Source organism: Palaemon carinicauda, chromosome 26 (genome assembly GCF_036898095.1).
Source record: "Palaemon carinicauda isolate YSFRI2023 chromosome 26, ASM3689809v2, whole genome shotgun sequence".
Lineage (NCBI taxonomy): Eukaryota > Metazoa > Arthropoda > Malacostraca > Decapoda > Palaemonidae > Palaemon > Palaemon carinicauda.
Genome location: NC_090750.1, coordinates 78,764,292 through 78,784,541, shown reverse-complemented (window position 1 = coordinate 78,784,541; position 20,250 = coordinate 78,764,292). Strand labels below are relative to the sequence as shown.

The 20,250-nt window shown below is 39.9% G+C and overlaps 1 protein-coding gene across 1 annotated transcript in view; it reads right to left on the bottom strand.

Annotated features, from left to right (window-relative positions):
- Window positions 1-20,250, bottom strand: part of 5PtaseI (inositol polyphosphate-5-phosphatase A) — a 297,544-nt gene that overhangs the window by 17,172 nt on the left and 260,122 nt on the right. Inside the window, exons 17-24 of the mRNA XM_068349793.1 lie at window positions 17,059-17,122; window positions 15,908-16,011; window positions 6,468-6,584; window positions 6,165-6,220; window positions 5,893-5,977; window positions 4,732-4,896; window positions 4,430-4,618; window positions 3,599-3,658 (exon numbers count right to left, since the gene is read on the bottom strand). Of these exons, the coding sequence (XP_068205894.1) occupies window positions 3,599-3,658; window positions 4,430-4,618; window positions 4,732-4,896; window positions 5,893-5,977; window positions 6,165-6,220; window positions 6,468-6,584; window positions 15,908-16,011; window positions 17,059-17,122 (840 nt within the window). The remainder of the gene's footprint in view (window positions 1-3,598; window positions 3,659-4,429; window positions 4,619-4,731; window positions 4,897-5,892; window positions 5,978-6,164; window positions 6,221-6,467; window positions 6,585-15,907; window positions 16,012-17,058; window positions 17,123-20,250) is intronic.

Below are 20,250 nucleotides of genomic sequence, written 5' to 3'. Positions count from 1 at the left end.
GATGGGTTCAATAGAGTTTGGACCACAGAGCCTCCCTTATACACGCTGAGTGCATGCCGTGCGCATTGAAACACTGGCCCTAAAACAGGGGGGACAATATTTCTATGGTTTTTTCATGTCATATTGGAATCCCTGTTCAAGCCTTTTACAGAAAAGTTCTTGGAGACCACACACCACATTAACCCCCAAAAAGCACTTAATTACCAATTTCTATAAAAACGTACATTTCCAGACTATCATAAAATATTTCAGACTTTAATATAACAAAGTATAAATTAAGAACCTCCGGATAGCAAAATTGTCTTAATAATAAAAGCAATGCAGAACAATTCTTATAAACAAACAATCTTTATGATTGTCCAGCTTTAACCCAAATATGTATATCTAGTATTGGAAACATTCTCAGAGGATATTTTGTTAGAATCTTAAACATTTTCAATTTATCCAATCATTAGATATTTCTAATGAATTGCAATATAAAAAATTAGATGTACACTAGTTGAGAAGAAACTCTTCGAGCCAGCCCTGTAAAAAGTAGGAATTTTAATTCTACATTCATATGACTTGTTTAACTATCTGATATCATTAGACTGGATAACAGTTGACATTGTCAAGTGCAAAGGGGAATCTGTCAGAACTGGTACAGATTGTAGACTCAAATAGTGAAGAAGGCCGTTGGCTCTTACCTGGGGATAAGTTGGTACATTTATGAGTGATTGCTCTTCTGTCTGATAAAAACATACCGAGGTTCTGGGGATATATGACACTGCAAGTGAGGGCTTTACATTATTGATAGGGGGTTGTGATAAAAGATATATAAGCTGTACCACCATTCAAGTACAGTAAATAAATGCAGAAGTTTAAAAGCTATTGAAACTCGGAACCAAGTGAATTAAAAGCTATAATAGGTAATCCAGTAAGTATGGGTCTGGTAAGTGTTTTTTTAGAGTGTTCCTGAAATAGCTGATAAATATCTCAATACCTGTAGTTAGGATTCAACCACAAATGCCTAAAACAAAAAAAAAGAGAGAGAGAGAGAGAGAGAGAGAGAGAGAGAGAGAGAGAGAGAGAGAGAGAGAGAGAGAGAGAGAGAGAGAGAGAGAGAGAGAGAGAGAGAGAGAGAGAGAGAGAGAATCCCTAAAACAATTCTGAAAAAAAGGAAGACAAATAGCCCAAAAAAGTTAAACCATGCATTTCTGCAAAACTACAAAAAAAAAAAAAAAAACCTTGAAAATAACTGGAATACCTCTGTTGCATTTTGTGTGAAAAGCTTCAATTGCTTTCCCCTGTACTTTTGAAAATCAAGTATTACTTTGCATTGGTAAATAATTCCTCGACTTGTAAACAAGGAGGAAAGCTGTATCCGAATCTCTACGCGATATATTAAGTAGTACGAAAAAAATACAATACCGACATACTAATGCAAGTAATTATATATTACTGATAAGTCAAACACAAACAGGAATAATATACACAATGCCAGCAATAATACAGTAAACTATAATCAAATTAAAAAAGGAAACTAACAGATACTTTTAGATTACTTATTAAGGTTCTGTACATTTCACTGCAATTAGTAAAATTCATCAGTCAGGCATATATATAAATCAAAATTGAAAAAAGAATAATGCACATGAGTAAGAATTACCTACAGAACTACAAAAAGCATCCAATGATTTCAATACAAACCATGAATTCTAAATAAAAGTAAAATTGTTAACACTAAGCATACACACTACAACACCAAAAAATTGTCAATCAAATAAAAAAAACTAAGGGAATAATCAAAGGGAAGGAACAACAATCGATCAAAAAACTAAAGAGAATAATCAAGGGGCAGAAAGTGCTAAAATCTAGATACACTTCTAGGTGAAATCAGTACCTTAACATCTTAGGCAGAGGTCCATAAAGACAGGCTGCGAGAGGAAAGAGAGAGATGCAGAGATTGAATTCACCTGTCTGTCCTGGGCAACAATCATTTCTTGGTTTTGTTTTCTTTCTTTAACAGGTGTGTTAAAGGGAAAAGGAGGAAAGTGCTATTTTGCATGTGACTACACCAGCAGGGTTTTGAGTCTCAATAAAAAAAAATAATGACAAGGAGCCATATGATCAACTTCCGACCTTATTTGGTCATTTCATAAAATTACTGCTATGAGAGTGAGAGTCAGAGAGAGAGAGATAAGGGGAGAGAGAGAGAGAGGCAAAGTTTGGCATCCCAGAGATATTTATATTAGTTATGTATTATATATATTACCAGATTTGATAAAAATAATTGCCATTAAAACAATATAATATACAATTAAATATTAATTACAGTATATGAAATGTTAGCAGGCTACTAATATTTTCAGTATATAGTTTACAATTATACAAAGGAATAAACTGGTCCCACAAATTACACAATTTCCCTGCTAATCTGTCACTTCGTTAAACTTTATGTATAATAAGCATCTGCAAAAGGAAAAATCTCTATACAGTACTCAAGGGAATCTGCAAAAATAAAAACAAAATGGAAAAATAAAAACTGCAGCAACTAAACACACATAGGAAAAAAAACAAATACTTTCAAGTATTGAATGCAGTTCCCAAATGCAAAAATCCTAAATCTAAATAGGTGATAATTAATTCTCAAAACAAAAGATGAAGCAACAAGACTTTATGCTCTAAGCTTGAGACTTCCAAAACACAACAGACAATATCAAAAGCTTTTTTTTATCATTATCAGCAAAACAAAACTACTTCCTAACAAGAACAAATTTAAATAAAAGCAACTACACTACTGTCTATAAATCAATAAAAAAAGAAAAAAAAAAGCAGAAATTTAGTGCAGCTGCCTCTTTTACCACTAAAAAAGAAACAATCTTTTAAGAGAAACTACAATTCACAGGAAGCCTCAACCTCATTCCAGAGAGTGAAACAAAAAGTTTAAGTCCTCCGTTATTTGGGGACAAGGACCAAGTTGCTCTCGTGAGTTGGGAATGATTATCCTGCTCCAGACAAAGACATTTCATTATTTTCTACATTACTGGCACCTTCGACAAAATAACTACTGGATGATTTAATCATAGTTACAGAATAAGGATGATAAAAGGGAATACCACATTCCAATCACTATCTAAATAAACAATCACAACTTATAAGTCAACAGCATACATGATTGATGAAGATGATAATTTATATTACAGTAGTGTCAAATCAACTGCATTAAAGTAGACAGTGAAAGGAAACTGTGACAAAGATGCTGTCATTCATGAGGTGTATTGGAACAAGGCTTTTTTTTTTTTTAATAAATGTCTTGAACTTGGTGGCTACATAAACTTGAAAGCACTCAGTGAAAAGAATAATAAAAAACATTAAATAGATGAATGAATGGGGAATCTATACCAAAGGCTTAGTACTGGTACCTATGGGGGCCATTCGTTGTTGTGAACAATAAATAAAAACCTACCATTTCAAGTCAAATCTACAGGGTACATTATTTGCCTAAAAATATATACAGTAATGCATTTGAAAAATATTAAACAAATGAACTACTTAATAGTTTATGTCATTATCAAACGAACTGGAAAAAAAGTTGTCCAGTTTAAGATTTTCCTACCTTGTGATCGCCCATGGCTGTGTTAAATCCAATTAATTCGTACTTGACTTTGCCTCCACTCTGAAAAAGAAAAAAAGGAAGATTTCTTTTAATAGCCACTACCCACAAAAAAAAAAAAGAAGAGACTAACCACTAAAATACTCTTTTTAATTGAATATTCAGGTTGCTGATGCATTTACATATTTTCAAAAAATAATGTGCTAGTTAAAAGAAAAATTGAATTTTTTCCATTTATATATAATTTTCTATAGACCTCATAAGCATTGTGTGAACATTAAATAAGGTTACAGTTACAATTGAATGAGTTCTCTCTCTCCCAATACCAAAATCTGTACTCCTTCTGTCTTAAATCCTATAAGGCCTAGGTTTCAGTCGATTCCCCCCTTTTGTAGATTTTTGGCCAGCCTCTTGTTAATTGCATATCTAATGCTTTTATGACAAGAGGTTTCTTGTCTTTCTTTATTATGGATTTTTCCATTGGAATTTCCATTCATAATGAAAATATTTGAATTAAAAAAGGCAAACTTTTCTTGGTACCTTCATGGCAATGATGAATTACACTTATCAGTACAGTAAAAGCAAACCTTTATCAAAGCAAACTAAATTTTTCATTGTAAACCCATTTTGCTTGTAAGCAAAATATTCCCAGACAAATCTCAAATGGAATACAAGCCATTCGCTTTTTGTGTTATAAAAATAGTGTTTCACTTAATATACCTATCATTTTTGTCAATTTATCAAAGGGTTGTCCAAAACCTAACCACATCCCAAGTAGAAGAGCCTTGTGGTTATTAAAACCTGGCCTCAGAAGCACTAATATTTATAACTTACAGAATCAACAAGTTTTTTAGCTGCCTTATTTAGTAGTACTCTATCACACCATGATGGGCATCTTGTCTTCATATAATGGGTGCCATTGCTACCAGGACCTTCCTCAAATGGATAACTTGGTGGGAATGTTATGGGATATTCTGCGAGTCGATCCCCAAAACTACTCAGTTCCTGGTCAAACTCCCGCAACTGGAAAGGAAAGGGGGAAAATTACTCGTATTTGAAAAAGCAACAAACAACATCTTGCTTGAATATAACCAATGGTCTATTACATCAAAATACTCACATAATTCCAAACTCACCCAGCTGCCATTGTCCTTGACAAAGATTGATTGATGGTCACAGTGTATAAAAGCCTTTTTGGAGATTGTAAGCTGAACATTATCTTTGTTATCTTTGTACTCCTTAGCTTTCTCACCTGAGTTAGGCAATTCAGAGTCACCTGGTGTACAGCCATTAGTCAGTTTCTGTAGAAAGGAAACATGCAAAACAAAATTAATAGCTCAATAATAAGGCTTAAATATGATGACATTTTGCAATGAATAACAAGATAAAATCAAAATATTGCTAGTAACCAAAGATCAGCAAGTACTCATCAAGATTTTAGAACTCTCCCATTCTTCCCTTTTCCTTTCTACCGTTCATTTCAGTCTAGTTTATTCCATATATCCTTATTTCCCATATTATTTCTTATTCCTTTTTAATCTGTAACAGTACAGAACATCCACTCTTGTCCTGTTTACAAGCATTTTGCATTATAAGTACAATTATATACTCTATGAAAAAAAGAAAACTAAAATCAAAGGAATAACAACAAACACAAATTTATCCTGATCTACTGAATCTACATCAAAACTTCAAAATTAACTGTAACTCTAATAAGAATGGGTAAGTAATAAAATAATATAAAAATACACTGGACAGGATTTAGTCTCAAACATCAAGTAGCTTAACCAGACCCCAAGTCAAGACGCATGAATCTTATAAGGCTGGCCCAAAATGTTTGTCTGGTGTTAAAAAAAAATATAAAGCCTTTTTATTTGCTGTATTTATCTTTAAATTCAGTAATTATTAAGTTTTGAGGATTTTGATGAATGGTAGGGAAGTTTAAAATTCAAGTTAACTCTTTTACCACCAAGCTATTTGGAAATTTCCAACCCTTAACCCCAAGGCATTTTTCTTTTTCAAGCACATTTTGCAATATTTTTTTTTAGATTGCGCTGACAGCCTTAATTTTTGTCATAGAGAGGTTAGGTTGGTCTCATTATTTTTGAAAATGCCTGAAGTTTCTCATAAAGTTATCAAAATATGTAAAAAAAAAAATGCAAATAGCAGTTTTTTGCAAGGACGTACCGGTACGTCCATGGGGGTTAAGGGATGAGTTTTGTGAAACGTACCAGTACGTCCATTGGGGGTAGAAGGGTAAAGTAAAGACAGTTTGAACCAAATGAAACATAACTAACCTGTACAACTCCTTTAGTATTCAATCTAAAGTTGAAGTCACCATACATAAAGATTGGTAGATTCTCGAACTCATCGTTATGAAACCTGAAAGAATACAATATTTCACGAATTTAATTTATCACGTAAACTCAAATATATTAATTCAATTTGCAATTTCCTAAATATCAACAATATACAAAAGCCATTCAAATCATCTGCTCTACACATTTGATTTTACATATTAACCAAATTAAGCCTATCTATAAAATGTGATAGCCAATGAAACACTCACCTGTCAAGTGTGTGCTCCAAAGCACGTTTGCGATTCAAACTGTAGACTGAGGGGTACTGACATAAAAGTACAATACAGTATCAATTAATAAGTAATTTCAAATAATGTAGCATATGATTTGCAGTCCTGCCTCATTTTACTGATAAATCTTGTTTGATTTAGTTTTAAGATTTAGAGCAAATTAATTTAACATACAAGAAGTTTTCCTTTGAAAAATACATCCACAAAAAGGACAAGTGTAATTTCACTTGCATGTGAACAATGCTTCCAAACAAAATACATAAAAAGCAACCACTCCCTTACCTCTTCCATAGCAATGAAGTTAGAGGCATCATGGAAAAGATGGATATTAACGAGATCAAATTTGGAGCCATTCAGATTCCATCGTGTTCTCATGAAACCTTTGCGTGACCATTTACACTGAAGTAGAATAAATATAATTTAGACACATCGAAAAAAGTTAAATTAAGTTTTGTGTTCATAAGGACAACTTCTTGCTTTTACCTTACTGTATGTGTTTGGCTAAGAGAAAGCAAACTGAGTGCCAGACAGCTGTCTGAGCTAGACAAGAAATTACTAGTGGTAAGCTTCATGAATAATAATGCAACATAGAAAATATTTTAAAGACAATTCAACCTTAGTTCGTAATTTCATCAAATGATCTTTCTAAGGGCACAGTATAATCTTAGCCTAATCCCAAAAGGCCAGCTCTGGAGTCCGTTGCGACATATGGCTAATTTATTCTATTCTAACTCAACACAATCACTTCCCTCAATACAAATGTTGACAAAGTTGGATGTCCACAATTGCTTCTTATTTTGGTACACATACAGCACAAGCTGACTTAACCACTCCCATGGACTTAAAAATAAGAGGATAATCAAATTGTGCAAGTTTCATCATCCCCTTTACCAAGAACTTGTTCTTATTTTCTGCAACAAAGTCATAGGTGACTAATGCAGAGAATACGTGAAGTACACTTGCTCATTTTCCCGACGATATCGACAGGTAAAGTCTCTTAAGATAAATATCAACTTAAAGGTTTAAGTGTTACATGTCTACCGCTATTCTCTTATCAAACTTCATGAAAAAGTTCCTTTTGTTAACATACTTCCAGATGGCCAATCTTATGGTATGGACATACAAAGCACAGACTTGTTTCAAACAGAAGAGGACCCCCACTTCCACTAACAAAGGATCACAATGGCAAAGGTAGGGTTGAAAATACAGTTATCTCTGGATAAGCTACGCATATAAAAGGTTTAGTTGAAGATTGCGATAAAACAGGTATGAGGCCTTAGGCAACATCAGAAGCTCTCTGGAAAGGTTCATGAAGAGTTCTATTAGAATGGTAAATCAATCTCCTAAACATCACAGTGGAAGTGGAGTAATAACTATGGTCAACTTTAGTTCCTTGGATGACAGGCTTTTAGACTATCACTTTCAACGGAGATGGGTGGCAGGGCCTATGGCTAACACTGCCAAAGCATGGCTGCCACCTCCTTCAGTGCAGTCTGATCCAGTGGAGTTTATCAGTATCCAAGGAATAGTGTCCAGGTTACAGAGACTGTGAATAAAACCAAACTGCTTCCAACATTGCCTACACATTATGGGGTGGAGTGACAATTCTGAGGGAGGATTTATCTGTCTATTGAAGGTAATAACTAAAAACCATACGCTTAACAAAAACTACTTGACTAGTCTGATATTTCTTCACTCCACTCACTAAAAGACCCACAGTGACCTTGTACAGCAACTCTTGGCTGTTGGTCTTTTTAATCATGTACAATATGATTATGATATTTTAATTATAAAATAAATTTTTGAATATACTTACCCGGTGAATATATAATAGCTGCTGCTCCGGCGGCTCGACAGAAAACACACAAAAACTCGCGAGCGATCGCTATGAAGGTTGCGGGTGTGCCCACCAGCGCCAACTATCGGCCAGATACCGCATATGCATGTAAACAAGCCTCAATTCTTCTCATCCCGCTGCGTCTCTATTGGGGAGGAAGGGAGGGCCTTTAATTTATATATTCACCGGGTAAGTATATTCAAAAATTTATTTTATAATTAAAATATTTTTAAATATTTAACTTAGCCGGTGAATATATAATAGCTGATTCACACCCATGGTGGTGGGTAGAGACCAGAGTTAATTAAGTTTACAGCGTATATGCTTAGAGTTTTTGACAGTTATAACATAACAAAACCCAAATATATAGGTACCTGGTAAGGAAGTTGACTTAGACGATTACTCTGCCTTGTTAGTCTGTCTTCCTTACGAAGCCCAGCGATCCTCTTAGGATGCTGAAAGACTCCCAGGAGCTGAAGTATCAAGGGCTGCAACCCATACAACAGGACCTCATCAAACCCCTAATCTGGGCGCTCTCAAGAAATGACATTGACCACCCGCCAATCAACCAGGATGCGAAAGGCTTCTTAGCCTTCCGTACAACCCAAAAACAAGATTAAAAACATTTCAAGAGACAGATTAAAAGGATATTGGAATTAGGGTAATGTAGTGGTAGAACCCTCACCCACTACTGCACTCGCTGCAACGAATGGACCCAGTGTGTAGCAGTCCTCGTAAAGAGTCTGGACATCTTTTAAGTAAAATGACGCGAATACCGACTTGCTTCTCCAAAAGGTCGCGTCCATAATACTTTGCAGAGATCTATTTTGCTTAAAGGCCACGGAGGTTGCTATAGCTCTTACTTCGTGCGTCTTAACCTTAAGCAAACATCGGTCTTTCTCATTCAAGTGAGAATGAGCCTCTCGTATTAAAAATCTGATAAAATATGACAAAGCATTCTTTGACATAGGCAATGATGGTTTCTTAACTGAGCACCATAATGCCTCAGATCCACCTCGTAAGGACTTAGTACGGGCTAAGTAGAATTTAAGAGCTCTAACTGGACATAGCACTCTTTCAAGTTCGTTGCCTACGATCTCTGATAAGCAAGGTATATCAAAAGATTTAGGCCAAGGACGAGAAGGCAGTTCATTTTTGGCCAGGAAACCAAGTTGAAGTGAACATGTGGCTTTTTCTGTAGAAAAGCCGATGTTCTTACTGAAGGCATGAAGTTCACTGACCCTTTTTGCCGAAGCCAAGCACACTAGGAAAAGCGTCTTGAGGGTGAGATCCTTCAGGGAGGCTGAATGTAATGGCTCAAACCTGTCTGACATGAGGAACCTTAGGACCACGTCTAAGTTCCATCCAGGAGTTGCCAAACGACGTTCCTTAGAGGTCTCGAAAGACTTAAGGAGATCTTGGAGATCTTTATTGTTAGAAAGATCCAAGCCTCTATGACGAAAGACCGAAGCCAACATGCTCCTGTAGCCCTTAATCGTGGGAGCTGAGAGGGAGCGAACATTTCTCAGATGTAAAAGAAAATCTGCGATTTGGGCTACAGAGGTACTGGACGAGGACACAGATGCTGACTTGCACCAGTCTCAGAAGACTTCCCACTTCGACTGGTATACTCTAATGGTAGAAGCTCTCCTCGCTCTTGCAATCGCACTGGCTGCCTCCTTCGAAAAGCCTCGAGCTCTTGAGAGTCTCTCGATAGTCTGAAGGCAGTCAGACGAAGAGCGGGGAGGCTTTGATGAACATTCTTTACGTGGGGCTGACGTAATAGATCTACCCTTAGAGGAAGACTTCTTGGAATGTCTACCAGCCCTTGAAGTACCTCGGTGAACCACTCTCTCGCGGGCCAGAGGGGAGCAACCAACGTCAACCTTGTCCCTTCGTGAGAGGCGAACTTCTGCAGTACCTTGTTGACAATCTTGAATAGTGGGAATGCATATAAGTCCAGATGAGACCAATCCATTAGAAATGCGTCTATGTGTATTGCTTCTGGATCTGGGACTGGTGAGCAATAGATTGGAAGCCTCTTGGTCATCGAGATGGCAAAGAGGTCTATGGTGGGTTGACCCCAAGTCGCCCAAAGACTCTTGCACACGTCCTTGTGGAGGGTCCATTCCGTGGGAATCACCTGACCCCTCCGACTGAGACAGTCTGCCAAGACGTTCAAGTCCCCCTGGATAAATCTCGTTAACAGGGAGATGCCTCGATTTCTTGACCAAATGAGCAGGTCCCTTGCGATCTCGTACAGCGTGAGGGAGTGTGTGCCTCCTTGCTTGGAGATGTACGCCAAAGCTGTGGTATTGTCGGAGTTGACCTCTACCACTTTGTTTCGAAGGAGACTTTCGAATTTCATCAAGGGCAAGTGGACTGCCAATAGCTCCTTGCCGTTGATGTGCATGCTCTTCTGACTTGAGGTCCACAGACCTGAGCATTCCCGACCGTCCAGGGTCGCACCCCAACCCAAATCCGACGCGTCTGAGAACAACACGTGGTTTGGGTTCTTGACTGCTAGGGATAGTCCCTCTCTCAGACTGATATTGCTGTTCCACCATTTCAGGCATGCCTTTACTGGTTTGGAGACCGGGATTGATACCGTCTCTAACGTCTTGTCCTTGTTCCAGTGAAAGGCTAGATGGAACTGGAGAGGCCGAAGGTGTAGTCTTCCTAGCGAGACAAACTGCTCCAGGGATGATAGAGTCCCTACGAGACTCATCCAATTCCTGACTGAACACCGTTCTCTCTTCAGCATTAGTTGGACTTTGAGCAGGGCTTGTTCTATTCGGGTGGCAGACGGAAAAGCCCGAAAAACTGGACTGCGAATCTCCATCCCTAAATATAGAATAGTCTGGGATGGGATGAGTTGGGACTTTTCTAGGTTGACCAAAAGTCCCAATTCCTTGGTCAGACCCAACGTCCAATGAAGATCCTGCAGACAGCGATGACTGGACGATGCCCTGAGAAGCCAGTCGTCCAAGTACAGGGAGGCTCGGATTCCCGATAAATGGAGGAATTTTGCCACATTCCTCATGAGCCTCGTAAATACGAGAGGAGCAGGACTGAGGCCAAAGCACAGGGCCCGAAACTGGTATACCACATTCCTGAAAACAAACCTCAGAAACGGTTGGGAATCCGGGTGTATAGGAATGTGGAAGTACGCATCTCGTAGGTCGAGAGAGACCATCCAGTCTCCCTTTCTGACCGCTGCTAAGACGGACTTCGTGGTCTCCATAGTGAACTTTGTTTTCGTAACAAAAACGTTGGGCGCACTGACGTCTAGCACCGGTCTCCAACCTCCTGTATTCTTTGGGACTAGGAAGAGACGGTTGTAAAACCCCGGTGATTGAAGGTCCGAGACTTTTACCACCGCTCCCTTCTCTAGCAACAGACACACTTCTTGGTTTAGGGCTTGTCTCTTTGACTCCTCTCGGTACCTGGGAGAGAGGTCTATGGGAGTTGTCACTAGAGGAGGTTTGCGTACAAACGGAATTTTGTACCCCTCTCTGAGCAACCGAACAGACTCTTGGTCTGTGCCCCTCTTCTCCCAGGCCTGCCAGAAGCTCTTCAATCTGGCTCCTACCACTGTCTGAGGCTGTGGGCAGTCAGACTCTGCCACGTGAGGACTTGGCTCCTCTCTTCTTACCTCTCTTTCCCTCGGCACGAGCGCTTCCCCTGCTGGGAGCTCTGCCACGAAAGGGCGGGATAAATCTGGAAGCCGGAGTCTCGATCCTGGGTCTTACAGCAAAGGATGTAGAAGGAGTCCCTTTGCGAGCAGAGGACGCCATCAAGTCATGGGTGTCCTTCTGCACAAGCGAAGAAGCTATATCCTTAACCAGTTGTTGCGGAAACAAGGACGCTGATAAGGGAGCAAAGAGCAGTTCTGATCTCTGACAGGGAGTAACTCCTGCCGAAAGAAAAGAGCAAAGGGTATCTCGCTTCTTTAAGACTCCCGACGTAAAGGTGGAGGCGAGCTCATTGGAACCATCGCGGATGGCTTTATCCATACATGACATGATAAGTAAGGAAACATCTCGGTCGGCAGACGAGATTTTCCTACTTAAAGCTCCTAATGACCAGTCAAGAGAGTTGAATACTTCAAAGGCCCTGTATACGCCTTTAAGCAGATGGTCAAGGTCCGAGGAGGACCAACTAATCTTCGAGCGTCTCATGGCCAGGCGACGGGGAGAGTCTACGAGGCTTGAGAAGTCACCCTGGGCAGAGGCAGGGACTCCCAAGCCGAGAACTTCTCCCGTTGCATACCAGACGCTCGATCTAGAAGCAAGCTTAGAAGGAGGGAAGGCAAAGGCCGTCTTTCCCAAACTCCTCCTGGTATCCAACCAGTCGCCTAAAAGTCGTAAAGCCCTCTTGGAAGAGCGAGAAAGCACTAGCTTAGTAAAGGCTGGCTTGGCAGCAGGTAAGCCTAGAGCAAACTCAGACGGTGGCGAACGAGGAGCAACGGTAACAAAGTGATTGGGAAAAAGGTCCTTGAAAATCAACATGATTTTCTTAAAGTCCATCGAAGGAGGAACCGTCTTAGGTTCGTCTACATCTGAAGGATGATCATCATGATGAGGATCAGCAACGTCCTCATCTGAAGGATCTTCGTCCGACAACTGCTGAGTAACAAGCAAAGGGGAGACCTGCCTTGGCGGCAATGCTTGAGAAGCAGAGTCCACACACACTGGTGCATCAGTAGCAGTCCAGGACGCTACGTCATGTAACTGCTTAACAGCCTGACTGTCAACAACAACAGGAGCGGGAGGACGCTCGACGTCAACTCGAGACTGTCTTGACTGCCTAGACTGAGCAGTCAAAACAACTCTAGACTGCAGTGCTTGACGCTCAGCGTCAAAACAAGTCAACTCCGCTGGTTGGTGAACGTCCTGAACGTCAACAAGAGCATTAGGAAGCGGCTGAACGTCCACATGCGGCTGAAAGTCAACACGGGACTGCATCGAGTGAGGCTCTACAAAACGTGATTGACGTGACTTAGTAACGCCAACGTCAACAGGACGAGCAAAGGCTCGTTTGGGCGGCTGACGGCCAGGATCTCGATCAGCTAAGCGGCGAGGATCATCGTGAACCTTTTCAGCAGAATAGTCTTCCATAAGGGAGGCGAGCTTAATCTGCATGTCTTGCAGTACAACCCATTTAGGATCAACGGGAATGGGTGAGGTAAGAGACGAGGGTAATGTCTGTGACTGCAAAACCTTGCCTACACCAAGACTCTCGGAGCCTGTGTTACGTTTCTGCTTAGGCGGCGAGCAGTCTTCCGATGACTGCAAAGGGTCAGAGCTGTCCCAATGGCTACAACCAGGACGCTGGACCTGTCCTGAAGGGACCGACTTTCGCTTTAAGGGCCTCGAAACCTTGCTCCACGGTTTCTTACGCGAAAAGCCTTCGGATGACGAGGAGAAAATGGTCTCGCTCGTCTTATGGTAGGGGCGGTCTTGATGAGACACGCCTGAAACCATAGAGGGAACGTCTGTTCGCTGATCAAGGCCTCTCGAACCCATAAGTCGTACGACATTACTTCTCCCTGGGGCTTGGGAGCTTGCAAGAGGTCTCGGACTAGGCGAACGACAGGCACGAACAGACGAACCCTCGGTCGCAACACTGATAACACTTTGCGCACTAATCACTTTCCCACGATTTTCCACTGTGGCACTCTGACACTTTAACGTCAGCCATGAGTTGATTACGGTCTGTAGCTAACGACTCAACTCTTTCGCCCAAAGCATGAATGGCACGTAACATATCCCGCATTGATGGTTCCTGAGTGCTAGTAGAGGGTTCAGGCACAACTACTACAGGGGAAGGATTAGGTTCAGGGGCATGGGAGGAGGAAAAATCTACCGATCTAGAGGAACTTCTCCTCACCCTATCTCTCTCTAGCTTACGAGAATACTTGTCATATTCAAGCCAATCGAATTCAGAAAGGCCCACGCACTCCTCACACCGATCTCCTAATTGACAGGTTTTACCCCGACAATTAGAACACACAGTATGTGGGTCGAGAGAGGCCTTTGGAAGACGCCTATTGCAATCCCTAGCATTACACTTACGAAATCTAGGAATTTGAGAAGGGTCAGCCATTTTGAAAAAGTCAAAGAAAGTCCAAAAAACAATCCAAAGTCATCAACAATTAAATCTGAGAGTTTAAGTTGAGGATAAAACACCTGCGAAAGCTCAAACCAAAATGAAGTACTTCACCAAGTCTGTTGAAAAACTCCAGGTTAACAGCGAGTAATGGTACGTCTTGTCGATCAGACCGACAGAGAAGAATTGAGGCTTGTTTACATGCATATGCGGTATCTGGCCGATAGTTGGCTCTGGTGGGCACACCCGCAACCTTCATAGCGATCGCTCGCGAGTTTTTGTGTGTTTTCTGTCGAGCCGCCGGAGCAGCAGCTATTATATATTCACCGGCTAAGTTAAATATTTAAAATTTCCCTTTGGAAATTTTGAAAATTCAACTTTTTCAAATCCAGTTAAAATAAAATATATTACAACTCCGGTGTTGGTCATAATGTAAGAATGAGCCTATTGAATCCTCATAATGTTTTGAAAAAATCAAGCAACCATCAATCTATAAACAATGAATAAAATATTACTTGAATGAAAAAATCACTAAATATAAAACAAACTAACAACAAGGTAGATGAAAAGTTATCTACACAGTATATTGATTATGAAAAGAGTGGGACAGGTTTACTTTGTTTGCAAGAAAGGCTTCATTCCCTAGAAAGGATTAGATTGGATTGTTTTTATGGATTTGGGCGATGAAACCCAGCACTGGGGCCTGGAAGGTCACTTAACGACTATCTGCAACTGGGAAAAATCATCAGTTGCTCTATGAAGTAAAAGTAATAATAGGCTGGACAGCAAGACAGAAGAAAGGAAGCAGAAACAGAGGTATAGTATTTAGCTATGGTAAGCAGCTCTTCTAGGAGAACACTCCAAAATTAATTCATTGTTCTCTAGTCTTGAGTAGTGACATAGCCTCTGTACCATGGTCTTCCACTGTCTTGGGTTAAAGATCTCTTGCTTGAAGGTACACTCGGGCACACTATTCTATCTTGTTACTCTTCCTCTTGTATTTTGAAGTTTTTATCCTCTTGTTATTTCCAAGTTTTTATAGTTCATATATGAAAGATTTATTTTAATGTTATCATTATTCTTCAACTTCTCTTGTAGTTTTTCTTATTTCCTTTCCTCACTGGGGTATTTTCCCTGTTGGAGCCTTTCGGCATATAGCATCCTGCTTTTCCAACTAAGGTTGTAGCTTAACAATTAGTAATAATAATAATATGCTAGTGACAGGACACACTTGGTTTTATAGAAATGGACTTGTGACCTGACTCCACAGGCATGTTCAGTCTCTTTAACCTTTTAATCAGTTTCCGGTAAACTGTACTGATCTGTCCCACAGCAAAGCAAACTTGTACCACCTAATCCTCAAAGGTTGAAGATATCTTAAAATATTTCATTAAAGGTAGATGGAGTCTAGGAGAGACAAATGGTGTATCCATTCCCTATGTCAGGAAGTATGTAATCTGTAATTTGGTAATTTCTGACAATGGTAAGGCTGCAATTTTGGGACAGTTATGATTTTACCCTATTTCTAAACTGTAACCATTGTTCTGCTGGTTCAAACAGCTATTTAACACTTCCTTCATCTGCATTTGATATGGCCTAACCCAACATAAAAACAAGAAAATTGTAAATATATTTTAAATACTGTATCATGGACATTAATGACTGGTTCAGAAGTATCTTTCAAAACTTACACTTTGTTTCCTTATTGACTGACTGTATAATTATGTAACATTATACATAAAATATATAAAAAAAAAACATAAAAACACATTACCTCAGGGAAAAATTCTTGAGGAAACTTTGACTTCTCCTTTGTAGTGACATCTTCAATATTTCCTGAGTATTCTCTTCTATCCAAGCATTCAACAAATCTCTTTTCTAGAAATGGAGCAAAAAATTACTGGCAGGTAAAATATGACAATTAACCCTTTTACCCCCGGGGTATTTGGAAATTTCCAACCCTTAACCCCCAAGGGGTTATTTTTTTCCCTGCACATTTTGCAGTATATTTTTTTTAAATTGCTCTAACAGCCTTAATTTTTGTCATAGAGAGGTCAGGTTGGTCTCATTCTCTTGGAAAATGCCTGAATTTTCTCAAAAAATTATCAAAAAATATGAAAAACTAATTTTTATAGCATTTTTTTGCAAGGACGTACCGTTACGTCCATGGGGGTAAAGGGATGGCTTCTGTGAAACGTACCAGTACGTACTTTGGGGGTAAAAGGGTTAAATATAAAGATCTGAATACAACTTGCCATATGCCCTACCTTAGTTAAGAGTTTTGCAAGTAAACAAGAGGTATGAAGAATCTCTAAGGAAAACAGAAATAAGGCATACTCAACCAAAATAGGCACAAATAATTTGGGAACAATAAAGTGAAAAACAAAAGAGGTGATAACACTTAATTCATTTGTCCAGCATTTGTTCCAAAATTTTCGGGAATATTTTTTACCGAGGTTGCTTCATTTCAGTTTCCCAAAAAGATTCTATGTACCCCTGCTTGCATGGGGGACTTTGCTATTTTCCATAATTTCATTTATTTATTCAAAAAGGTAGTGCAATTGGCAGTTTGTACTTTGTATATTAATTATCTAATCCAAGTATATTGGAGAAATAAAGAGCAAGGTACGGTATATAGTAGCAACTGGTGGTAACAAATACATTATTATTAGATTAAACCAATGAAAATGCAATTTTTCAATATTAGGGTACAAATAAAAAAAAAAATAAACAATAAATAATTCAACTTAGAATACATAAATGTAAAGATTACACATCTTTTAAAAAATTCATGAAAAAGTTTGAGGAATATCTAGTAATACAGAAATTACAACATGTAAAAGCAATAAATTTCCATTGGGAACCTTAATGCATGATACAAACAGTAGTTGCATTTGCTCTCAAAAGAAAATACAATATTCTCACCTTCAAAGTCCCATATTTGTACATCATTAACTTTTTGGTGAATGAAGTAGAGATTTCCTAGCGCCTGAAAAAAGAAAACAAACCAGATTTCACACCAAATAATTATAGAGTAAAAACAAACTAATGGAATACTTTGGGAACAGCTTGTCAACCCCAATTACTTTTTTATAACTCTTTACAACATTTATTACAAACTACGTTATCTGGTGTCATGCTTGATACTTATCTAAGGTCAAAATCTGACTGTAAGATGGATACACCACATATTGTTTAAACTTCATCGTATTTTACTAAAGTATATCAATTTGATGGTACCCAAAACTAGAAGCTACACAGCACACAATGACAATTATTTGGAGTATAATACCTTTATATCTTTAAGCAAATTTAATTTACATTACACTAATCAAAGCATAATGTACAGTATCAAATTGGTTTCAAAATACATACAGTACACTGTACCTTGAAATTTGGGTAGGCTAGTATAATTACATGTATTTAGAAATTTTGAATTCATATTTACTTTCCAAATGGTTTTTAGTAGTTATATAAGGATTAGCATTCAACCCTAAAGACATAGAATAATTTTTTTTTTTTTAAAACAAAATGTTATTTTTATTAATAAAATAAATTTTTGAATATACTTACCCGATAATCATGTAGCTGTCAACTCCGTTGCCCGACAGAATTCTATGGAGGGATACGCCAGCTATCACAATACTAGAAGGGGGTGTATTTACCAGCGCCACCTGTGGCCAGGTACTCAAGTACTTCTTGTTGACACCTCCTCAATTATTCCTCGGTCCACTGGTTCTCTATGGGGAGGAAGGGAGGGTCGATTAAATCATGATTATCGGGTAAGTATATTCAAAAATTTATTTTATTAATAAAAATAACATTTTTCAATATTAAACTTACCCGATAATCATGTAGCTGATTCACACCCAGGGGGGTGGGTGAAAAACCAGTGTACAAGACTAAAGGATAGCTAAGTATCCCGTATTTCATATAATCAGTTATCCACAATAACAATGAAATAATAAGTACCTGGTAAGGAAGTCGACTTGAACCGTTACTCTGCCTTTAATAAGATCGTCTTCCTTACTGAGCGCAGCGTTCCTCTTGGGAGGCTGAATCAACTCAAAGGTGCTAAAGTATACAGGGCTGCAACCCATACTAAAGGACCTCATCACAACCTTTAACCTTGGCGCTTCTCAAGAAAGAATTGACCACCCGCCAAATCAACAAGGATGTGGAAGGCTTCTTAGCCGACCGTACAACCCATAAAAAGTATTCAAGAGAAAGGTTAAAAAGTTATGGGATTATGGGAATGTAGTGGCTGAGCCCTCGCCTACTACTGCATTCGTTGCTACGAATGGACCCAGGGTGTAGCAGTACTCGTAAAGAGACTGGACATCTTTGAGATAGAATGATGCGAACACTGACTTGCTTCTCCAATAGGTTGCATCCATAACACTCTGCAGAGAACGGTTCTGTTTGAAGGCCACTGAAGTAGCCACAGCTCTCACTTCATGTGTCCTTACCTTCAGCAAAGCAAGGTCTTCTTCCTTCAGATGAGAATTTGCTTCTCTAATCAGAAGCCTGATGTAGTAAGAAACTGAGTTCTTAGACATTGGTAGAGAAGGCTTCTTGATAGCACACCATAAGGCTTCTGATTGTCCTCGTAATGGTTTTGACCTTCTAAGATAGTACTTAAGAGCTCTAACTGGGCAAAGTACTCTCTCCAGTTCGTTCCCCACCATGTTGGACAGGCTTGGGATCTCGAACGACTTAGGCCAAGGACGGGAAGGAAGCTCGTTTTTAGCCAAAAAACCGAGCTGCAAGGAACATGTAGCCGTTTCAGATGTGAAACCTATGTTCCTGCTGAAGGCGTGGATCTCACTTACTCTTTTACCTGTTGCTAAGCACACGAGGAAAAGAGTTTTTAATGTGAGGTCCTTAAAAGAGGCTGATTGGAGCGGTTCAAATCCTGATGACATTAGGAACCTTAGGACCACGTCTAGATTCCAGCCTGGAGTGGACAACCGACGTTCCTTTGAGGTCTCAAAAGACCTAAGGAGGTCCTGTAGATCTTTGTTGGAGGAAAGATCCAAGCCTCTGTGGCGGAAAACCGCTGCCAACATACTTCTGTAACCCTTGATCGTAGGAGCTGATAGGGATCTTACGTTCCTTAGATGTAACAGGAAGTCAGCAATCTGGGTTATAGTGGTACTGGTTGAGGAAACTGCATTGGCCTTGCACCAGCTTCGGAAGACTTCCCATTAAGACTGATAGACTCTGAGAGTGGATGTCGTCCTTGCTCTGGCAATCGCTCTGGCTGCCTCCTTCGAAAAGCCTCTAGCTCTTGAGAGTCTTTCGATAGTCTGAAGGCAGTCAGACGAAGAGCGTGGAGGTTTGGGTGTACCTTCTTTACGTGAGGTTGACGCAGAAGGTCCACTCTAGGAGGAAGAGTCCTGGGAACGTCGACCAGCCATTGCAGTACCTCGGTGAACCATTCTCTCGCGGGCCAGAGGGGAGCAACCAACGTCAGCCGTGTCCCTTTGTGAGAGGCGAACTTCTGAAGTACCCTGTTGACAATCTTGAACGGCGGGAATGCATACAGGTCGAGATGGGACCAATCCAGCAGAAAGGCATCCACGCGAACTGCTGCTGGGTCTGGAATCGGAGAATACAAGAGGAGCCTCTTGGTCATCGAGGTAGCGAATAGATCTATGGTTGGCTGACCCCACAGGGCCCAAAGTCTGCTGCAAACATTCTTGTGAAGGGTCCACTCTGTGGGGAAGACCTGACCCTTCCGGCTGAGGCGATCTGCCATGACATTCATATCGCCCTGAATGAGCCTCGTTACCAGCGTGAGCTTTCGATCTTTTGACCAAATGAGGAGGTCCCTTGCGATCTCGAACAACTTCCTCGAATGAGTCCCTCCCTGCTTGGAGATGTAAGCCAAGGCTGTGGTGTAGTCGGAGTTCACCTCCACCACCTTGTTAAGCTGGAGGGACTTGAAGTTTATCAAGGCCAGATGAACTGCCAACAACTCCTTGCAATAGATGTGAAGTGTCCTTTGCTCCTGATTCCATGTTCCCGAGCATTCCTGTCCGTCCAGTGTCGCACCCCAGCCCGTGTCCGATGCATCCGAGAAGAGACGGTGGTCGGGGGTCTGAACAGCCAATG